This window comes from Symphalangus syndactylus, chromosome 10, assembly GCF_028878055.3.
Source record: "Symphalangus syndactylus isolate Jambi chromosome 10, NHGRI_mSymSyn1-v2.1_pri, whole genome shotgun sequence".
Classification (NCBI taxonomy): Eukaryota; Metazoa; Chordata; class Mammalia; order Primates; family Hylobatidae; genus Symphalangus; species Symphalangus syndactylus.
In genome coordinates, this window is record NC_072432.2 from 21107308 (window position 1) to 21129056 (window position 21749).

General features: G+C 41.8%; 1 protein-coding gene across 2 annotated transcripts in view; it reads right to left on the minus strand.

The window, feature by feature from the left end:
- Positions 1 to 12184, minus strand: part of ITGA8 (integrin subunit alpha 8) — a 196554-nt gene extending 184370 nt beyond the window's left edge. For both annotated transcript variants that reach the window (XM_055296660.2, XM_055296659.2), the window contains exons 1-2: positions 11569 to 12184; positions 10771 to 10904 (exon numbers count right to left, since the gene is read on the minus strand). In XM_055296660.2, the coding sequence (XP_055152635.1) occupies positions 10771 to 10904; positions 11569 to 11777 (343 nt within the window). In that variant the 5' untranslated portion in view covers positions 11778 to 12184. The remainder of the gene's footprint in view (positions 1 to 10770; positions 10905 to 11568) is intronic.
- Positions 12185 to 21749: the final 9565 nt, after the last annotated feature.

Genomic DNA, 21749 nt, shown 5'->3' on the forward strand with positions numbered 1-21749 from the left:
TTTCCTTTCTCATGCTCTTTTAAAGATGGTAGATACAATTTCCATAGGTGCAGATAAGTAAAGTTTTCCATAGTTAAACAAATTGGCATGGCAAACCTCCTAGGCATGGTTTGGCCTACAAAATATGTTAAATAATAAATGTCAATTCCAGGTGGAAACTGTAACAGACAGTGTGCAATTGGACATACCCCTTTTCCAATTAGGGTGATCTCAGACACCTGTGCCAATAAGGAATCTCCATGAAGCTGGGTTCCTGTGTGGCTTGAACTGGCTAAGCCTCCCTATCAAATCACACTGAAAATACAGTGTGAGCAAGAAATAAACCTTAGATGCTTTAAGCCAAAGATACGGGGTTATTTGTTTCTACAGCCATTTGGATCTGCTTTGGCCTCATAAATGTGAGGATAAATAATGAATGTCAACAAAGGCCCCATCCTATGGATCCAATAGGTTGCTTTCATTTGTGAATTTTTAGTGCCTTTTCTAAGAGAATATGCATTGTAAGTGTCATAGAAAGGGAGCAGATGCGGCTATTTACAAACTCATTAGACATAAAACCTTTTTTGTTCATTTTCACGCAAAAGAATAATGTGCAAGAGATTTTCAGAAATGCTGCTCCAGCTTTCATTCTGTCAGTTCTCCTCCCCGAAACTTCTCACTTTTCTCTGCTCAACCAAGATCGTTGGCAAGTGTGTTGACACACTGTTTACTTAGTAAACAGACACACCTTTACAGAACATTTATAAACCTTACTTGGGACTGAGTAGAATGGTGCACCCCAGAAGAAATGCTCTAGGTAGATTTTATAACTCATCCTTAACACATATATAATGTTTTAAAGGAAAGAAAAATCTCATTATTATACATAACAGAGCAAGAACTAAACACCAATTCATGCTATGATTTTTGACAGTACTTTATGAGTTTATCTGGATGTCTTGACTCTATCCAATGCCTTCCATATTTTAAGGTCTATGGGATTATCTGGACCTATGGTCACTCTTGATTTCTTTCCTATGGGCTTTTATAACAAGTTTTGTGAACTGATTGCAGTATAAATAGATTGTGAATTAACTTCTGGCAAGCTCATCTTACTCAGACACACTCAAAAGCTATTCCATACACAAACAGCTCTTGAAACTGCCATGTGAGAATAGGTCTATATTTCTATCTTTAAAGATAATCTAGAATGAAAACAGGTGAGACTTATACTGCATCTTCTTATTTTTACACATATTGTTACTGAAAATACCCTTGGTCTTTAGTATTTTAGAACCTAGGTACCTTATGTAAATGAATGCATTTCTAAATCAGTCAACGTTCAGCTCCCAAGACAAGAGAGGGAACAACTAAGATTGCCATCTTCCAATCCAGAGCTTTAATTCTGATCTTTTATTGTTTATCTTTACAGCACTTTAGTGACCTCAATCATTTCATTTAGAATTTTTTTTGTTTAATTTTTTCATTATTTTTCCTGATCATAAATAAATACTTGTTCGTGGTTTGAAAACAAGAAAAAAAATGCATGAGAAAAAAACAGTTTTAATCACATTTCCCAAAGATAGTCTCTTATTACAATTTTCTTCTTATATTTTTCACGATGTTGTAGACACAATTTTGACTTTTATGTTTTTATTTACCATTGAAACAAAAATCTTCTCATGTTAATCTTGATTATTTGTAGACTTCATTTTTAACGGTTATATAATATTTAATTGTGTGCTTTTATGCCTAATTTGATTGACTGTCCACATGTAGGCTGTTCAAAAACATTATGTATTTAGTGTTGTGCCCCTTTTCTTTCTTTTTAAAAAAGGATTTGTAGCTACTTTAGAGTTAATTTCTGAAACATGTATCCTGGTGGGAACTATAGGAGGAGAGAAGCTAGAAGTATCAGAAAATCATTCTGGAAGATAAGATGTCCTGGGTGGCTAAGAAGGCAGGAGGACACGGTGCAGGGTGTGTGGCAACATGTGTGTATGCAAGAGTTGTTTGCTGCGCTCTAGAGAGACAAGCTGTACTGTGCTGTGTGGCACTGTGACAAAGAGATCAGTTGTGTAACCAGCGAGGCAAGAGGGGGCAGGCATAGGCTGGCGACATCTGGAGAAATCATAGGCTCTGACAACTGAGACAACTGGCATAGAGCTACAACCTGGCCACAGGAGATTGGCTTCCACTGCTATACCTGGAGTGAGATGCTGTGTATAGTGTGGGCTGGGTCAGGTCCTTGAATAAACCTATTCCTGTAGCAGGGGTGTGTGCCCTTCTCTCTGGTGTCAATATGTCCTGGAAGTCAGGGCAGACTGATATAGGGTTTTTTGCAATATCATCTTCAAATTTGTGTCCATATGTCAAATATCAGAGCTGAAGAAGAAAACTGACCAAATGTTTCTAAGTAAATACCCTGCAGTGCCATTATACTCATTTTGATAACTACAATTGTGTGTTTAAAGTGAGCTCTCTTCAGTGACTACCAATGAGGAAATTTTGTGCCTGAATTTCATAAGGATATAGGAATGACACAAGTACAACACTTCATTGCATAGATATTCTTATGCAACGTGTTTGCATTCACACTCTTCTTAACAAACACATTTGGAACATATGATCCTTTATTTAAAGAATGTTGAAGCAGTTCCTACATGATGATCTGACTAATCGTTCAGCCTTACTTAGGAGCAGTGGCCTATGCTTCTCAGGGATATGTGTCTTTACACCCCCAGGTGTTGTTATATCAGGCCCTCCCATAGCCTAAGAGCTTATTGCCCATGGGCTCAGAGCAACAGCCACAAAACCACATTTAATCATCGTATCAAATATGTAACTTTCTTGCATTCTCCATAAAGGTTTTTTCTCATCTTTTTGTTCATATTTATTTATACGTTTATTTTATTTACATATTAATATAGATTATTTATTTACATATTTATAAAATCCACTTTTGGTGATCTACAGCATCATGGGTTTTGATAAATACAGGCAGTCATGTATCCCCCACCACAATCAAGATACAGAAAGTTCCATCAACCTCTCCCCCAAAAGATTCCCTGCTATTACACCTTTGGAGTCAACTCCTCTCTTCCACTCCTAATGCCTGGAAATCACTTCTATAAAGACTTATTTTCATAATCTATACCTTAATTTTACCAAAAAAAAAAAAAAGAAAGGGTAAATAGTCACCTTCTTCAGTGTTTATGGGTCTAGGAACGTTTCTCAATTTGCAGACCTTCGGGCCAATACACTAAACACCACAAAGCTAAACTCTGCGCTTTCAGCAGGGTTGAGGTGGAGCTGCACTCCTTCCAGACCATCTAGTGACATTCATCTAAGAGTGGCCCACCTGAATTCTATAGCAGTCCATAGCTGGTGTATTAGATGTATTTGGTTTTAAGTGTAAATCACTTAGTCTCAATTAGCTTGCATATCTTAAATCTCCTTATCATGTAACCTGGAATTGAAATTACTTTAATCTATTTTAGGATTTCATTATGGAGGAACACCTTGCTTTATGCAATAAATATGTTCTTTGTAAACATGTATTAAGCAGAATTTTGAAAAATAAAAATTATTTTAAAATGCTTTGAACATGCTTGCTGATTAAAGGATGAATGAGTGTTTTTTTTTTTTTTTTTTTGAGTCGGAGTCTCACTCTGTCGCCCAGGCTGGAGTGCAGTGGCGCAATCTCGGCTCAGTGCAAGCTCCGCCTCCCGGGTTCACGCCATTCTCCTGCCTCAGCCCCTCCGAGTAGCTGGGACTACAGGCGCCCGCCACCACGCCCGGCTAATTTTTTGTATTTTTAGTAGAGACGGGGTTTCACCGTGGTCTCGATCTCCTGACCTCGTGATCCGCCCGCCTCGGCCTCCCAAAGTGCTGGGATTACAAGCGTGAGCCACCGCGCCCGGCCAAGTGTTTTTTTAAATAAAACCAATTAATTAGTCTTTCAACTATCTTCCTCAAAAATCCATGTTCAGTGGCTGGGTGTGGCGGCTCATGCCTGTAATCCCAGCACTTTGGGAGGCCAAGGCAGGCAGATCACTTAAAGTCAGGAGTTCAAGACCAGCCTGGCCAACATGGTGAAACCCTGTCTCTACTAAAAATACAAAAAAAAAAAAAAAAAAAAAAATCATCACACAATTAGCTGGGCATGGCATTGGGCACCTGTAATCCCAGCTACTTGGGAGGCTGAGGCAGGAGAATCATTTTAACCCGGGAGATGGAGGTTGCAGTGAGCTTAGATTGTGCCACTGCAATCCAGCCTGGGTGACAGAACCAGACTCCATTTCAAAAAAATAAAAATAAAATAAAATAAAAAAAGTCCATGTTCGTGTACTGTCATGGTATCCATCAGGGCACCCCTGAGCTGAGCTTTTTCGTAAAGTTGGCAACTCTCTCCATCAATGCAATTCCCAGATACAAGACTCGTTATACACTAACAAGTAAAGTTTGAATGTGCACATCTCAACCTGTCAGCTTAAATGTAAAAGTGCATTTTTCCTTTCAGAATAATTTCAAGACTATTTCAAGACAATTTCAAGCCATTTCTCCTAGCATGCTGCAGAACCTACATGAAATATTCCTGCCAAGAACCTTGAAGCCTGTTCCCTCACACAGACTTCCAGCTTCTTGAAAGAATTTTGCAGATTAAGCAACGGGTGCCTAATGCTCATACTGCTCAACTAGCCATACAGCAGATCTGTTTCCCATTTCTAGTTGGAGTTTCAAGGACTTCCTTTTTTTAATTGCTTCCTCAGTTGCTATGGGCTGTAGGGACCACTGCCTCCTCCCTTCTCATATCAAGGTTCAGTTGTGTTCTGTTGCATGAAGTCTGAACCAACAGAGAGAAATTTAGGGATGATGGTTGCCTCTGTCATGCCAATATATCCAGGCATAGTAGCCATCATGAATTGCTTCTAGAATAATAAGTAAGACATCCAGCTAAACCACCTTTGATGACTCAGTTGGATCAGCACTTAGCAGAGGAAGATTTCTGCAAATATTGTGGTGTGCACGTGTGTGCACACGCTGCTTCTTTTTTTCTGAGTAGCAAAACTTACTCTCATTGTTAAGTCTTGAAAAGAGGAGGTTATCTTTGGGCTTCCCTCTTCCCCCACCTTTGTAATCTTCCAATTGAACGTATTAGAGCACAGATTTCTCCTGTCCCTAAGTCCTGTCACACTTAAGTTATTTCCTCTGTCATTTACTGGGGTAGCTCTAACCTACATTTTTCTTTTCTTTGTTCCTGAACAAAAACTGATTTCTTTCTGGGGAAACTAGAAAGGCAAGACTCATGCAGCCAATATGTTTCCCAACCCTCACATGAGAAAAAGGGCACACCGAACACTATCAAAAAACAACCCTATGCCAGTTGCAGAACCAGATGCTTTAAGCTGCTTCTCATTGTGGGATCACTCAACACAAAATAAAACAGACCCCCCAAAACAAAGGCTTCCGGTCTCCCGCAATTTCCAACAAAAACCTTGTCATCCAGAGCTTTGAAATATCCTAACCCAATTGTCTTCCATTTTAAGTTTTCTTTTCTTTTCTTTTTCTTTCTTTCTTTTTTTTTTTTTTAACACAGAGATACTAAGTTGAGGCCAGGCAAATTCTAGTAGTCTTTCTCAGATGACTTCCAAATCTCAATGGCACCTCCTACCTCTTCCTGTCAGCTTCTTATGTGGGTTCCTAATTGTGACTGGTTCCCAGCTGTATTGCTTCTCTGTCATTATTAGTGCTTTGATGCTTATCATAATTAATTAGCCCACATCACCTTTTTCCTCAAACATTTTACTTGAGCATTTAAAACAATCAAATACTTGTATGCTATACTTTGGAACTATGTTGCAATTTGCTCTTCATTATTCCAAAGGTGACAGTCTGTTTCATTGTCTCATTCGTTCTCCCTTTTAGCAGAAGGGTTACAACCTAACATTCTGTAACCCATGCATTGGTTTAGAAAATGTAGGAAAAAGAAGAAAGGGAACCTTGGAATAGATACAGAAGCGAGAGGCATGAATTAGGCAGATGTGATATTTTAAACTCTTCAAGACATGGGGCACAGTTTAAAGAGTTCCTGAGACAAAAGTGAAAGAAACCATTTTGGTGATAGGAGGAATTTTATTCTATTGAAGTAAAGAGGGAAAAACAGAAGGGAGATGAGAGAAGTGCTTTTTTGGAACCCCTTGATTTTGTACAGAGCAGGAAAATTATCTACTCTTTGCACCTCCCCCACCAGCATATGCTTCTAGTATTCAAGCATTTGAAGTGCTGGGCTAGTGCAAGCTTCCTCTATTTTTGTATTTATCATGAGAAATGTTAAAAAAAAATCAAGTTATATGATAAGGTGAAAATAAAATAAATAATGATTATTTCATGAAAAAAAAAAAAACCCGAAAGGCAGTTTTTAGAAAATGGCAATTGACCTTAAATACACGGAGGAACAGGATCTCAACTGGATTCTGGAACTCAGTTATAGGGCTGTCTCCTTCAAAGTCTAAGCTGAGAGAATTATTTGGTTATCAGAGCAGAATACCCAGTTCTAGACACCCCAGGGACCTGAACAAGTTGAAACAACTTCACTGAAAGGTCAAATTTACTTAGGATGTTTTGAATTCAGATGTCGTAGTAAAAGTAGGGTAAAAGACCAGGAAAGTCACTGATGTCTTGACAGATGAATATTTGCAATATACATTTTTATGCCTGACACATCACACTCCATTATGCGGATGTCAATTTGGGGCCACTACTTAGTTAAAGCAGGGAACTTTTCTTCCTTTTTGGGGGGGTAGAACAATACATTACTGGCACTGAGTAGAGAGTAACTCAGGAGGCAGCTTATCAGAGACTGTGAAGGGGCATTCTGCGGGAGTCTGAGCAAACCAGGGCCACATGCGACCCATCATTCCTACCAAGACAAACCCTGCTTCTACAATGCTTCTACCAAAACTGCTTATCCTTTTCAACCCTTCTCTGGAGAATCATTTAAAATGGAATTGTAAAGCCACTGTTAGAGTAGGGGAGTGGAGGAGAGGGAGGGAAGGTGAATATAGCCTTCCAAAGCTCCCTAGGGGCTTAGTCATAATCCCAGACTTGCAGTTTATCAGGGTCAGTCCTCTCCCCATTTCTGGAAGGAAGGTGAGGGGAAGAAGCAGGCTGCAAACTGGGCAGACCTCTATTCCAGTGCTGCCTCTACTGCCTACCACTGTACGGTCTTGGATATACCTTTGATGTCGGTTTCCTTATTTACAGAATGAGTTTTACATAGTAGTTTTGATTTGTTTTATGTAGTAGAAACAATGTGTGTATAGTGTCTGGTACATAGTAGCGATCTATAAATGGGATGCCTCTGGCAACGCCGACTTCAGGACCCAGAACCAGTGATGTCTGTTTCCACCTTTAATCTTTGGTTTTAACATTCCACTTTGTCCACAAAGCTGATGTTCAGATTGGAAATAGCTACTGTGGCATCTGCTGTGCCTTCTTCACTTGCACAGCTTTGCATCAAGTAGCCGCCACTGCCAGTCCCACTGTCCGAGGGTATAAGGACAAAGCAATTGGCACAGATGAGGTATAGCGGGTGAGCAACCACTTGGTAGCAAACACCTGGGCTGTGACCCTGTGGATTCCTTCCCCACACCCATTTTCAGGCCATTCCCACTGGCAATCAAGGTTTCTGGGCCCACAGTACCCCCTGATGGTCAACATGGGGAACTTTCTTTTCCCAACGATTCCTTTCTCCTCTCCAAGTGGGACCTCCCTGTCTTTCACAGGTCACAGCGTTGTTCATTCTGTCACGGACCATTCATTTCTCACAAAGTTGTGTAGCCTTTCCTGCCTTGCTTTTTAAATTTCCTGTTCAATTATTTCAGGAACATTGATTTTTCTCCTCCTTTCTTTCCCTCACTTTGTTCCATTTATGAATTCTGAAATTATTATGATTGTAGTTGGTAAGTATAATAGTAGGATTAGTGTATTCATCTATTTATCAAGTAAACCACTATATATTTGGAAGTAAAATAAGACGTAGTGTGGAATGAGCAGCATCAATCTCTAAAGCCCTTTGAGATATCTAGACATTTTCCTAACCTACACAAAAGAGGATACTGTCTTCTCCAAGTAACACTGACCTTTTCTGGACATCGTTTTTCTATTTAATTGCCAAGTTGTTCTAGTTTGTCCCCTACTGTTTCACTGCAAATATAATTCAGCAACAATAAGGGTTAAGTGCATTCCTGTGGGCTATTCTGGAAACCGAAGCACATCTGTCAGCATTAGTTCTGTATGGGACAGTGAATTCAAGGCTTCAAGCAATTGCTTTAGAATGAACTTGGAAAATATAACCTATTGTATTTTTTTTTTTTTTTTTTTGAGCTGGAGTTTTGCTCTTGTTGCCCAGGCTGGAGTGCAATGGCGCAATCTTGGCTAACTGCAACCTCTCCCTCCCGGATTCAGGCGATTCTCCTGCCTCAGCCTCCCAAGTAGCTGGGATTACACCCTTATGCCCGGCTGATTGTGTATTTTTAGTAGAGATGGGGTTTCCCCATGTTGGTCAGGCTGGTCTTGAACTCCTGACCTCAAGTGATCCACCTGCCTCGGCCTCCCAAAGTGCTGGAATTACAGGCATGAGCCACCGTGCCTGGCCTACCTATTGTAATTTAATATTGAAAATTTTCAGTTAGGATCAGTTATTTTTAAAATTCATAGTTGACATCTGAATTCTCTGGTCTTTAATCTATCGGCCTATGACATCTATTGGGATGAGTACTTACAAAGTAAGTCATTTGTAACTTATCTGGGCAGACATTGATTCTTCCTTTATCAAAAGAAAAATATACTAATCAGATCCTGATTTCATATGTTATGAGACTACACAAGAAGGTTATTAAATTCTTTTCCACGACCATAAATTGCTTCTTGGTGAAAACACATCAACCATGTCTCAAAATATACTTTCCTTAATGGAAATTCAAATAATGTCAATGATTCATGTCTTTATTTGGCCTGCCTTAAAATACTTTTAAAAATACAAATGATTGGCCGGGCGCGGTGGCTCACGCTTGTAATCCCAGCACTTTGGGAGGCCGAGGCGGGCGCATCACGAGGTCAGGAGATCGAGACCACGGTGAAACCCCGTCTCTACTAAAAATGCAAAAAAAAAAAAAAAAAAAAAAAAAATTAGCCAGGCGTGGTGGCGGGCGCGTGTAGTCCCAGCTACTCGGAGAGGCTGAGGCAGGAGAATGGCGTGAACCCGGGAGGCGGAGCTTGCAGTGAGCCGAGATCGCGCCACTGCACTCCAGCCTGGGTGACAGAGCAAGACTCTGTCTCAAAACAAAAAAAACAAAAAAACAAAAAAACAAAACAAAACAAATGATTTGGGTATGAATTATTAAAATGGCATTAATTTTATGTTTAAATGTTTAATTCTTCCGATTTAGGAAGCTTATTCTTAAACCAGAGAGCAGTAGCTAGAAAGTGTCTCAAATCTTGATAAAATAACTAATTAAAAGATTTCTGTCACAAATTAACATCAAAAGGTTTAATCTTCCAGGTTGCTAATACTCAAATTTAAAAGTAAAAGCTTATAAAAACTGGTATAAAATAACAGAATATTTAATAAAATGATAAGCTATTGTGACCATATATAGACAGGCACGATAAAAATATAATTTTCCAATGCTTTTATAAAATACTTTCCTAATTTGGTCATAATTCAAGGTAATGCTTGCATAGTATGTTTTGCTTTGAAATATTTTCGTATTTATGAAACTGAAACTGTTTTCTCCTTTAACATAAAAGATATAAATTATAGTAACAGGTAAATATCATCCAGCCAATTTCACTGAAATTCTGTGAAAATATTCTGCATAAATTCCATATACACACTAATCAAACAATTAAAAATCAAAGAAATCAAGTATGATGTCGTAGAATAGTTGTGTGGTACAAAAGGTATTTTAAATGATTATTTATCAAGGACCATTATTCAAGGTGACATATTCGCATTTTTCTGGAAAGAGATATTTGCTTTCTGATAATATATACCCTTTGAATTCATAAAGTTTTGGTGGTAAAAATTAAAGCATTCGGTGTTAATGTCTTTGAAAGCATTGCATTTAAATTATTTTCTCAGGTTCTAAAGAGAAAACACCAGAGGAAATATAACCAGACTGAATTGTTTAAAACGTATTTTCCCTTTAATTAAATAAGAAACATCTGTCTAGGGATTTTGGAAATGAATGTAATCCATCCACACTCTGCCTGCACTAGTTTGCATCCAATGTCTAATACTTTGAAAGAAAATTCTTTCTTTCTTTCTGTAAGGAATTAAACAGTAACACGGAGTGATGTCTAAGTCCTGCCTCCGGAGCTTGGGCATTGGAAACGCTACGGATCTCTCTTTTTCCAGATCTGTCCTTAAGAAGCAACCAAATTCTCTCCACAGTCAAAGTTAGGACGTAGTTTTTGTATTTCTCCAAAACATCCACTCACTCTGAAAATGCTCATCTCAGAACGGTAAAGAAACAGGAGTTGCCAGGATGCATCCAAACACTCAGGGTCAAAATAGGGTCCTTTCTCTAGGGTTCACTAAACATCTTCCTTCACTTAACTGAGAGTTGAAAAAACTGATTTCTCTAGAGACCCACACAGCCCACAACACGGACACATCGGACAAGCTAAAGGAGCACTGCACCAAGACAGCGGGAAGTCGCCTCTGGGATGGCCCTGGTTCTTCCAAACCCAGGCCCGCAGCTTAGAAGGACAAATCTCACTTACTGGTGGTGTCAAACGGTATCTGCCTGCACTGCGCAGATCCCTCCGAGGGCCAAGGACAGTAATAGACGGCTCCCCCTTCCACGATATTGGGCTGGCTGGTGTTGGCTTTGGGCGCCCCCACCAAGACACTCGCTCTGCAAAAGGGTTGGAGAAAGTCACTCTTTGGGCGCCACAAAAGCGTGCGCATGCAATGCAGTCTCTGTAGCCTCCTGCCCGGGGACACTGGGGCAGGGGTGGAGGGCAGGAATGTATTTATGATGAGGACCGACTGTCAAACTTGATTTCCTCTTGGAAATCTGTGGGGGTCTGCAACCTGGTTTGCAAGAGTGCAAACGGTCCTGCTTCTCTAGGTGGAGCTCTGTGGGTACAGTGAGATGAGAGAAGGGGGTGGGGTGGGAGGAAGCCAAGGACAGAGCCCATCTGCTGATAGCCGACAGCTCTTGCGCCCAGACGCAATGGCTACAGGCTCTGCATAAACAGACCTCGCCGTGGTCGCGGTTTTAACTGGCTTTGGTCTTCTGGGTCCTGTTCTCTCCTTGTAGGATGCGTGCGTCTTGGTACCCGGAACACCCAGGACTTGCGTGTTCTATGCAAGTGGCGTGTCTCTAGCTCAAAGTTCACAAGGCACATCTAGCATGGCAGGGGAGAGAAGGGGCTGGTGGCGGGGAGATGGACGGGACCCCGGGCAGGCGGCAGGACGGGGATCCCAGGCTGCGGGGACTGTACGGCAGAGCGGCTGGGACCTGACCCGGGAGCGCCTTCGCCCCCGCGCGCACCTCCCCGGGTCTGGCGACTTACGTGCGGGCGTCTGGTATGTGGAAGTCCACGGCGTAGCCGAAGTAGCTGTCCTTGGGGCCGCTGTACACCGTGAGATTTTCCACGTCCAGGTTGAACGCCTGAGAGGCGGGGGACCACAGCATCATCCCCAGCGCGGCCGCGGCGCAGCAGAGGGGCGCGATCAGCGGCGCCTGGCTTCCCCGGGGACCGCGGCTGGCCCCGGTCGACATCTCCCTCCGCCCCGGTGGCTGTTACCCAGGAGCGCGAGCCGAGGACCCCTGCGGGGCAAGGAGAGCTGGTGGAATCTGGCGGTCCCCAGCTGCCTGCGTCCCGGGTCGGTGCGCTCGGCGCACCCTCGGTGACAGTGCCCGGCGTCTGCTCGCGCTCGCCCGCCCGCCCAGCCGGCTCGGGGGGCTGGCCCAGGCGCTCTAGCCCTCCTCCGGCCGCGGGCGGGGACCAGCGCTCTCGCTGCGCCTCCTCGCGGCTGGTCTAGAGCCGGGGACGCCCGGGCGGCCCCGCTGGTGGCTGGAGCGCTGGGTGTCTGTTCGGGCTGCCCAGATTTCTATTGCAGTCCCATCTCAAGGACAATCAGTTTCGCCTCAGTCACCTCAAGCTATTTATTGCTTTAGAAGCAATGCCCCACGTGGAGGGAGGGCTTGCTCCATTTCTGTCAAAGGCGCAGCTTGGATGGAGAATGTGAAAACCAACTCCACCACCAGGAGGGGCAAAGCAATTATCTCTGCATCACCTCTGCAGCCTGACCTCAGCGTTCATGGATTTGCACGTCTGTGATGAGAGTTAAAGTTGAAATGCAACAACCCTCTCCTCCCCTAAGGCCACCCCACCTCCTGGCAGAGCTAACTCATAAACAAGAAAGCCTCGAGGGTTTTTTTGCTTTTGGTGTTGGGTGTCTGTGTGTGTGTGTGTGTGTGTGTGTGTGTGTGTGTGTGTGCGTGTGTGAATTTTTTGTTTTTGTTTGTTTGGTTGGTTTGCTTTGTTTTGTTTATTTATTTTTTTCCTTTTAGAGATACGGTCTCTCTCTCGCCCAGGCTGGAGTACAATGGTGCTATCATAGCTCAATGAAACCTCAAACTCCTGGGCTCGAGCGATCCTCCTGCCTCAGCCTCCTGATTAGCTGGTACTGCAGATGACTTATCACACCTGGTTAATTTTCTAATTTTTTTTGTTGACACCGAGTCTGCTCATGTGGCCTAGGCTGGTCTCGATCTCCTGGCCTCAAACCATCCTGCCACCTCAAGTTCACTTTTAAAATTTCTTTTCTTTGTTTCTCTTTCTTTCTTTTTTCCTCCCCTCCCCCTCCCCCCTCCCCTCCCCCCCTCCTCCCCTCCCCCCCCTCCTCCCCTCCCCCCCCTCCTCCTCCTCCTTCTTCCTCTTCTTCTTCCTTCTTCTTCTCCTTCTTCTTCTTCTTCTTCTTCTTCTTCTTCTTCTTCTTCTTCTTCTTCTTCTTCTTCTTCTTCTTCTTCTTCTTCTTCTTCTTCTTCTTCTTCTTTAAGGAGATGGGGGTCTCACCATGTTGTTCAAGTTGCTCTTGAACTCCTGGACTCAAGCGATCCTCCCACCTAAGCCTCCCACAGTGCTGGGATTTCAGGGTGAGGCGCCGTGCCCAGCCCTTGAGATTTTATTTAAATCTTCCTTAAAGGCATCTTGGACAATATTAAATGACTTAGTAGTAAATCTCCATCCTGTGTAACTGTGATAAAGTTTGGCGAAGTTAAGAATGTTGGAATTTACAGTTTACATTCTGAGGGGGTAGAAGGTGTAGTGCACAGTCTACAGGAGTTCAGATTTCGGTTCTGATCCATGGGTGTTGTCAATCTCTTCCCATGTCTCCTGTGTCGGAGAGGAAGTGAGGCTCGAGTAGGGGAGGACAGAGAAGAGAAAGGAGTATAGATCCCCTTACATAACATATGGTCATTCATTAACATTAAACAAAACAGGTCAGCATGAAACTGGAAGGGGCTGAGGTTAAACAGATATGACGTTTAGAGATGGAAGAGCTAAGTTGTTTCTGAAGCATTGTAAGGGGATTTGGTGGCAGATGTAGATTTACACAGGATTTGAATAGGGGGCTTACATTTGGGCATTTTTGGGGGAGAAGTTGAGGGAAGGTATTAATACTTAGAAAAGACAGAGATTAAATGGTTGTGCATGGGATTGGCATAAAAGGGGTGGGTTAGGAAGTGGTGGGAAATAGGGTTGAATGGATCTGCAGGAAGAGGATCTTAATAACAGTAACATTTATTGAGGCAAAGGGAGCCAGTTCTAGAGCAGAGACGGGACGTACCTCCTGGGGTTCCAAAAGTTTAGGGGTTGGGAGTGGGGGGCAGTTGTTGGAAGGAAGGGAAAGCAAAGTAGGTGTTGCCCAGATACACTGGGAGGCGAGGACCTCAAGCTGGTTAACAGAAGGGAGGGGAGGGCCACAAATGCTAAAGAAAAGGACAGGCTGGGTACGGTGGCTCATGCCTGTGATCCCAGCACTTTGGGAGCCTGAGGCGGGAGAATCACAAGGTCGGGAGTTTGAGACCAGCCTGAACAACATGGTGAAACTCCGTCTCTCTAAAAAAAAAAAAAAAAAAAAAAAAAGCTGGGCGTGGTTGCGTGTGCCTGTAATCCCAGCTACTCAGAAGGCTGGGGCAGGAGAATCACTTGAACCCAGGAGGCAGAGGTTGCAGTGAGCCGAGATTGCACCACTGCACTCCAGTCTGGGCAACAGAGTGAGACTCCATCTCAAAAAAAATTCAAGGTGTCTCAAGGTATTAACCTAGAAAAGAAGAATAACGAGTGGTAGCAGTGGGGCTAGGACAGCAGGTTGGGAAGTAGAAGGTGAGTTAGATGCTGGGCTCAGTGATTTGAGTCACTAGCCTGCGATTAGCAATGTAGATGTCAGTTTCAGGAGTGGTCAGTCTGTCCATTGATTAGAGGGTCTATCCAGAGAAAAAAACCTCTGAACTTACTGAAAAGCTGGATTTCTTGTCTCCATTACATCAGAACCCACTCAGTAGACTGATTTGAATGTTATATCTTTACTTGTCATGCCCCTGTAAAAATAATACAAATAAATAAGCTATCAAAAATTACCCTGGCAAATTGTCACATCTGGATAATTTCCTAACTGAGTATTCCTTGCCCAGATAAAGACTTAGGAGTAGATGGTAGAAGACTAATTTGCTTCTCATTTTAAAAGTTCATTTGCTTTGAACACAGAGTCTGCTACTCTGATCAAGTTACTGTTGTTCATCAAAGTGGTGTTCTCTTCAGTAATTTTCAATGAGGAATTCATGGGCAGCATACAATTAGGAAAGTTGACAACTGTGTTGGACACTGAGGTTAGGAAAATAACCTCAATTCAATCATTTCCTGACACTGGCATGCTGAAATTTGGAAATCTGTCCTATTGCAAGCTAGCCTGAGATGGATGAGAAACATCTACATAGGTAGAAGGTGATAGAATGATCCTAGACATGCACCTGACCTGTGTGCTGACTTACTAGGTGGAACTAGCTATATATTACACAATGCTTTGATTTGCATAGGGAAGCACATCACCAGGGTATCCCATGTTGTACCCACTTGCTTACTTCCTTGGCATATTTCTTAAACTTTTTCGTCTTTTTGTTCAAAAATAGGGTGAGAGGCTGGGCATGGTGGCTCACGCCTGTAATCCCAGCACTCTGGGAGGCAGAGGCGGGTGGATCAACTTGAGACCAGGAGTTTGAGACCAGCCTGGCCAACATAGTGAAATCCCATCTCTACTAAAAATACAAACATTAGCCAGATGTGGTGGCACACGCCTGTAATCCCAGCTACTCAAGAGGCTGAGGCAGGAGAATTGCTTGAACCTGGGAGACGGAGGTTGCAGCGAGCTGAGATCATGCCAGTGCACTCCAGCCTGGGTGACAGTGTGAGAATCTGTCTCAAAACAACAACAAAAATAGAGTAGACAAGGAAAAAAAATCTGTTTACTGACACATAATTAGGTATATTCTTATTTCTGTGTTCTAAAACACACTTGCTGTTGACTTACACAAGTCTATATTCTTAATATGGTCACTTTCTACTTTACAGATGAGGACATTAAAGTTTGGGGAGGTATAATAATACACATGTTTACAGGGCAAGGAAGTGGTACTGTTTTAACCCTATCAAATGCCGAAACCACTTCCTTATGCTACTAGATCTATAAGGAATCAGGTTTTAAAGCCATGATAATAATGAGAAGCCACCTTTCTAGAAGTAATAAGCTATTCTGGGCTGCCCTCTGGGCATGCCTATGACTAGTCCTTGAGAGATGGCATAAAGCTGCTGTGTACTTTTCCGAGAGGTCGTGGAAAAAGGTTTGGTTGCACCTTGGTATTTTGGAGGGAACGCAAACTAACTCCAAGCTCTTTGACCTCCCTGGGAGGCCAAAAGCCTGGGAGAGTAGTAAACCTTCCAAGAAGCTGGAAAAAAAAGACCCAGTTGCAATAATTGCAGAGAAGGGATAAGTCTGAATAGGTGTCTTGTACATTTCATCATTCTGATGTATGGGAACCGGGCCAACTGGTAAGATCTGGGGAATCGTCAAAAAAACACATGGACAGTGACAAGTCTCATGCTGAATGAGAAGTTTGACATTTTAAAGATCTACCAGCACTGATTTATTTGTCAGAAAAGCAAGTCTGGGAGTTGTTTATCATCCATGTGAGCACGTGTATGCTTCGTACTGGAAAGGTATACATAGTTCTTTCCCTAAAAAGAAAAGAAAAGTACCCAAAGGTCAAAGATGGAACAGATTTGGCCCAAACTTTCCAAAAATAAACAAGTAAAGAGTACCACAGGGGAAAAAAATGATGTCTGAGTTGTAGCCATGTACGAAGTACTTAAAAATAGAAATGCCAGACCATTTAACCAGTTAGTGCATACTTAAAAAACATGTATAACTTAATGACCAATTATTATTTCTGATTGTGTTTCAATCTGTTTCTTTATATGATGTGATCATGCCTCAAAATCAAGAGGTGTGAGTGCCAGTATAATTATTTCATTAATATAACCACACTTCAAATATTTTAAACTATTTACCGAATAAGCCAGTGTGAATGCAATGTATGCTCAGAGGCTCCATCAACTTTAAAAATCAATGCACTAGAAATGGAAGGTAGCTTTCCAGCCTCTACTTATAAAATTGATAATTGAGGTTATCTCAGATTTTTCTTTTGCCCAACTGATCTCAGCTTTCCTTCAATATTAGAAACAACTGATTAGTAGAAACTGAATGGTTGAACTTACTGAGGGGAAAAGACTTTTAAATGTGTCAGGTGTCTCTGCTGACATCAGCTCATGTCTGCAAATTTTCTATTCGGTCCCTGGAGGGTGAATTTCACCAGAGTAAAGCCATTTTTTTTCTTTTTGATGATTTCGTTTGTAATTCTCTTTTATGGTTTTCCTTCATGATTTTATTAGCCACTTTTAACTTAAAAGTGCTGCAGCACTGGCCCCTGTATTGGCGGGAGTTCAAGCACAGCCAACAGTTGGTTTAGCTGAAGGAAAATTCCCACTAGTCAAAACCAGACTCCAATTTGATCTCTTTTTAGAACAAGTCTTGAAAAGCAGCTCTGCTTTAAACAAAAATAAAAGTAAAAGAATTTTTCATCCAAAGGGAAGGTAACTGTGGAAAGCTATGTTCTTCCAAAGCATTGACATTTGAGGATAAATCTTCCTGAGATTCACAGCCCTTGCGGGTGGGGAGGGCTGAGTTTGTAATCAGGATCTTGAGTGATTTACATGTTTCAGTCAGGGTCAGTTCACTCCAGAATGCTGAAAGACCTACACATGTGTGATGGGTTGGTGGGCTGGATCATTTAGTAACTATTGGCCAAAATGACTACAGGAAACTTTTGAGAGAGAAGGGAACTCATAGCATCTAAGCCGTAAATTAGGAGTCTGGCAATTGAGAATTCCAATTCCCCAAGGGACTCATGTTGGAGTCCAGTGCAAAGGGTGGGGAGGGGGCCTGCAGGAATGTTCAAGGTTTTTATTTTATGACAAAAAAACTAAGTCACCATAAAGTGCTAGGGTTCACAGCAGCACCACCCTGGTCCTTGGCAAAAAGGGCAAGATGGGAAGTGGGGCATTCTTCCCACCCCTGCACACCCCAGGACTTGAAAGTGTAGACCTCTGTGAACACAGGGCTGCAGGCACCTTCATGGACCCCAGGTGACAGCAGCAATAGATGTGGTTCTGGACAATCAGGGAGCTATAGCCTTCTAAAGCAGCCAAACACCACTTTACTCAGCTCCTGGGGGAGGCTACAGGACTCAGATGACACACCCAATGCCTCCTACAAATAAGTGGGGAAGTCCTTCAGTTGCAGAAGGGGGTGAAGGCTGGAGCAACTGATGTATTGATAAGAGTGTGTTTAAAACCGCAGGCTAAGTTGCTGTGCTTAGCTTGCCTTTAGGAGCACCACAGGGTGTCTAGGACTGCCCTCTAGTGTCTGTGATCTTATTCAAGTGTGGGGGATTTTCCGTGAATAATACAAACCTTCCTTGTGAAAAATGCTTTGGCCTTACAATTTTGATAATTCTTACAAATGGATTTTAAAAATATTTTTTATTAAAAAGTTTACAAACATTGACTTAATCTCTCCCACATTTATTAAGATTTTTATTTCCTTGTTATAGCTTTGCAAATCATTAGGCGAAAAAGAAAAAAAGAAGAAATAGAGAAAGGGAGGGAGGGAGGGAGGGAGGAAAGGAAGGAAGCAAGGAATGAAAGAAGGAAAGAATGAAGGAACACTGGCAGGGAGAGAGGGAGGGAGGAAGGAAAGGAGGGAAGGAAGGAAGGGGGAAAAGAAGGAAGGGAGAAGGAAGGAAAGAAGGAAGGAAGGAAGACAGGCAGAGAGACATGGAGGGAGAAAGTGTCCCATGAAAATAAAAATAATATTTTCCCAACTAATGACAAAGTCCAAATTAGTTGTCACTGTGATCCATGCAAAGACTATGTCCTGCTCAACCTCACTGGTCTTCCTGATTTTGATTTACTTATTCATTGTTTTTATCCTTTTAACAAATATGGGCACCAATTTTGTCTCAGGCACCGTGCAAGCTCTGGTGATGCAGTATTAAGCTAAAAAGATATAGTTCCTCCCTTCATGAGCATACAGTCTAGTGAGGTGCTAGGTGGTGAATAATCAAGCAAACTGAGCAGAATGTAATTAAATGGATAAATACCAGATGGATAAATGCCAGGATTGAAACTAACAGGGTGTGGTGTGAGAGAATGATGGGGCTGGAGGTAAGATGGGGAAGGCTTTATGAGATATTTTTCATCAGAGAAGACTAAAGCCATGTGTTAAGCCAGAGAATAAAACAAACTGTTCACGGCATGACTTAAAAAATATACGCCTGTGATTGTAACACTCCTTACTCAGATCTGGAAAACAAGGAATTCTATGGCTTGTCTGGTTCCACTGATTTAGAGAAGTTCAACCTTAGCAGAATTCATCTGAGCACATCGGACCAAGTTGATATGGTTTGACTGTGTCCCCACCCAAATCTCATCTTGAATTGTAGCTCCCATAATTCTTATATGTTGTGGGAGGGACCCAGTGGGAGATAATTGAATCATGGGGGCAGTTTCCCTCATACTATTCTCATGGTAGTGAATAAGTCTCGTGAGATCTGATGGTTTCATAAGGGGTTTCCCTATTCACTTGGTTCTCATTCTCTGTTTCCTGCTGCCATGTAAGATGTGCCTTTCACCTTCTGCCATGATTGTGAGGCTCCCTAGCCACGTGGAACTGTGAGTCCATTAAACCTCTGTTTCTTTATAAATTATGCAGTCTCAGGTATGTCTTCATCAGCAGCATGAAAAGAGACTAATACACAAGTTAAGACATTTACTGCCCCCATAAAATGCCATACGCCATGCATGGCATCTGCATTTTGTTCTCTGTGTAACTTACATAAAAGGGCCTCTTACTTATTATGTAACAGTCTCCATGATGGCATCTTCCTAAGTTATCCAAGATGATGGCCTTGACCATTTTAATTCTCTCTGTGTAAGTACGCCTTAGCCTGTTTTTAGAGCTAGAAGTCTTTGAGCAACTTGAAAGTTGGAAGTGAATTCCTGTCTTCTACTGAGCTTGCCTAAAACGTAACTCATTGACTTAAATTGATCTTCCTTGTTTTTATTGTGTTAATGTATTAAAAACTGAGTCCTTTTCCCAAAGGCGTCTGGTCCCATGTACAAAAAAAAAATAGAAATATGACAAGTTAAATTAAAACCTGTAGATGAAAGTTAAAATACTCTCAAAAAGAAAGAAGATGCCAAGTAGCATTATTGGAAGGAGAAAAAAAATAAGCCAAATGGATTGAACTTAGCCCATTTTTCAATTTTCCAGTTGGACTTGCTCAAAGATGTTAGAGTGACTTCCTACAAAATTCCTGAAAAACTATTTGCCACTACATATGATCACACCAAATCAGCATAATAATGGTAATTCCAGAGACAGAAGGGATCCAAATTGTAGTTCTTTTCATAGGAAGGTCAGGATGGTCTATCTGGCTTTTAGTCACTGTGTGATCTTACTCATCTGCATCTCACTTGTGGGAGGTGAGAGATGAACTCTAAATGTATGAGCCTTTCTCTCTTGAGCTCTAAATCCTGCCCAGTGTAGTTATGGTGTGATTCTGTTTGGAAACCAGTGCTGTTCATCCTCGGAAAGGCAACAGAGCATGACCATTAAGAGCATGGATTCTAAAGCCAGATACTTAGTTCCCTGGCCTGTTTTTGCCACCTACCTGTAGGACCCTGGGCAAGTTACTTACCATCTCTATCCCTCAGTTTCCCCATTTGTAAAATGCAGGTATAGGTTGCAGTTTATAGGTACATTTCTGATCCAAAAATCCCAAATCTGAAATATTCAAAAATCCAAAACTTTTTGAGCACGAAACCTGACGTCATAAGTGGAAAATTCCATACCTGATCCCGTGTGATGGATCACAGTCAAAATGCAGTTGCATAACACAGCTTATTCAGTATTCCCGAAGGAAAAATACAATCACTTTCAGGTTGTGAGTATAAGGTGTATATGAAACATAGATGCATTTCATGTTTAAACTTGGGTCTCATCCCGAAGTATCTCATTATGTATATACAAATATTCCAAAAGCCCCCCAAATTCCAAAATCTGAAGCTCTTCTGGCCTCAAGCATTTTAGAGAAGGGATACTCAACCTGTGCTAACAATGTATCACATGGACTTGTGAGGACTAAATGAATTAAAATATGTAAATGTATGGAAGATTCCATAGGAAAAGCAATGTGTTAGCTAGTATTGTCACTTGCATTTCTAATTGGCTATGAATTGCTAATGGCATAATGTTATTGTTTGCTTTCGATTGTCCACACGTACCTGCCCTTCACCAGGGTCAAGTGCTCACTATTTGCCAGAACTTAGCCTAGATATTGTCATACTCTTGAGTACAGTTCCCTGCTGTCTTGGTCAAGCCTTCTCAGTTAATACTCCTCTGGTAATGTAGCAGTCCCCCCTTGCCTACAGTTTCAGTAATGCAGTAATGCAGTTTCAGTTACGGGCAATCAACCGCAGTTTGGAAATACTGATATTTTGAGAGAAAGACAGAGACCACATTCACATAACGTGTATTACAGTAGATTGTTATAATTTTCCCATTTTATTATTTACTATTGTTTTTAATCTCTTACTGTGTCTAATTTTTAAATTAAGCCTTATCATAGGCATGTATGTATAGAAAAAACAAAGTGTATATAGGGTTCACTACCATCCGTGGTCTCAGGCATCCACTGAGGATCTTGGAACGTGTACCGTGCAGGTAAGGGTGAAATACTGTAGCAGGTTGCAGAGAGGTTACCACATTATTTAGAGTATGTTGGGGGTAACAAATGTTTTAGAAACATTAATCTGACAGTTATGTGAATGAGGGAAAAATGGAAAATAGTTATTACATACTTGTATTTGTATGTGAAAAAATAAAGATCAGAATTAGGATGGTGCAATGCAATGGAGATGGGGAGATATGATGGCTGTGAAGGAAGATTTAACTGAGCTCTGTGACTAGCTGGCAGGAAAGAGTGGGAAGAGCAAGCAAGAGATGTTTTTCTTTAATTTTAAACTTAAAAAAAACCCTGAAGCACAACAAATACAAGAAAATCACACAA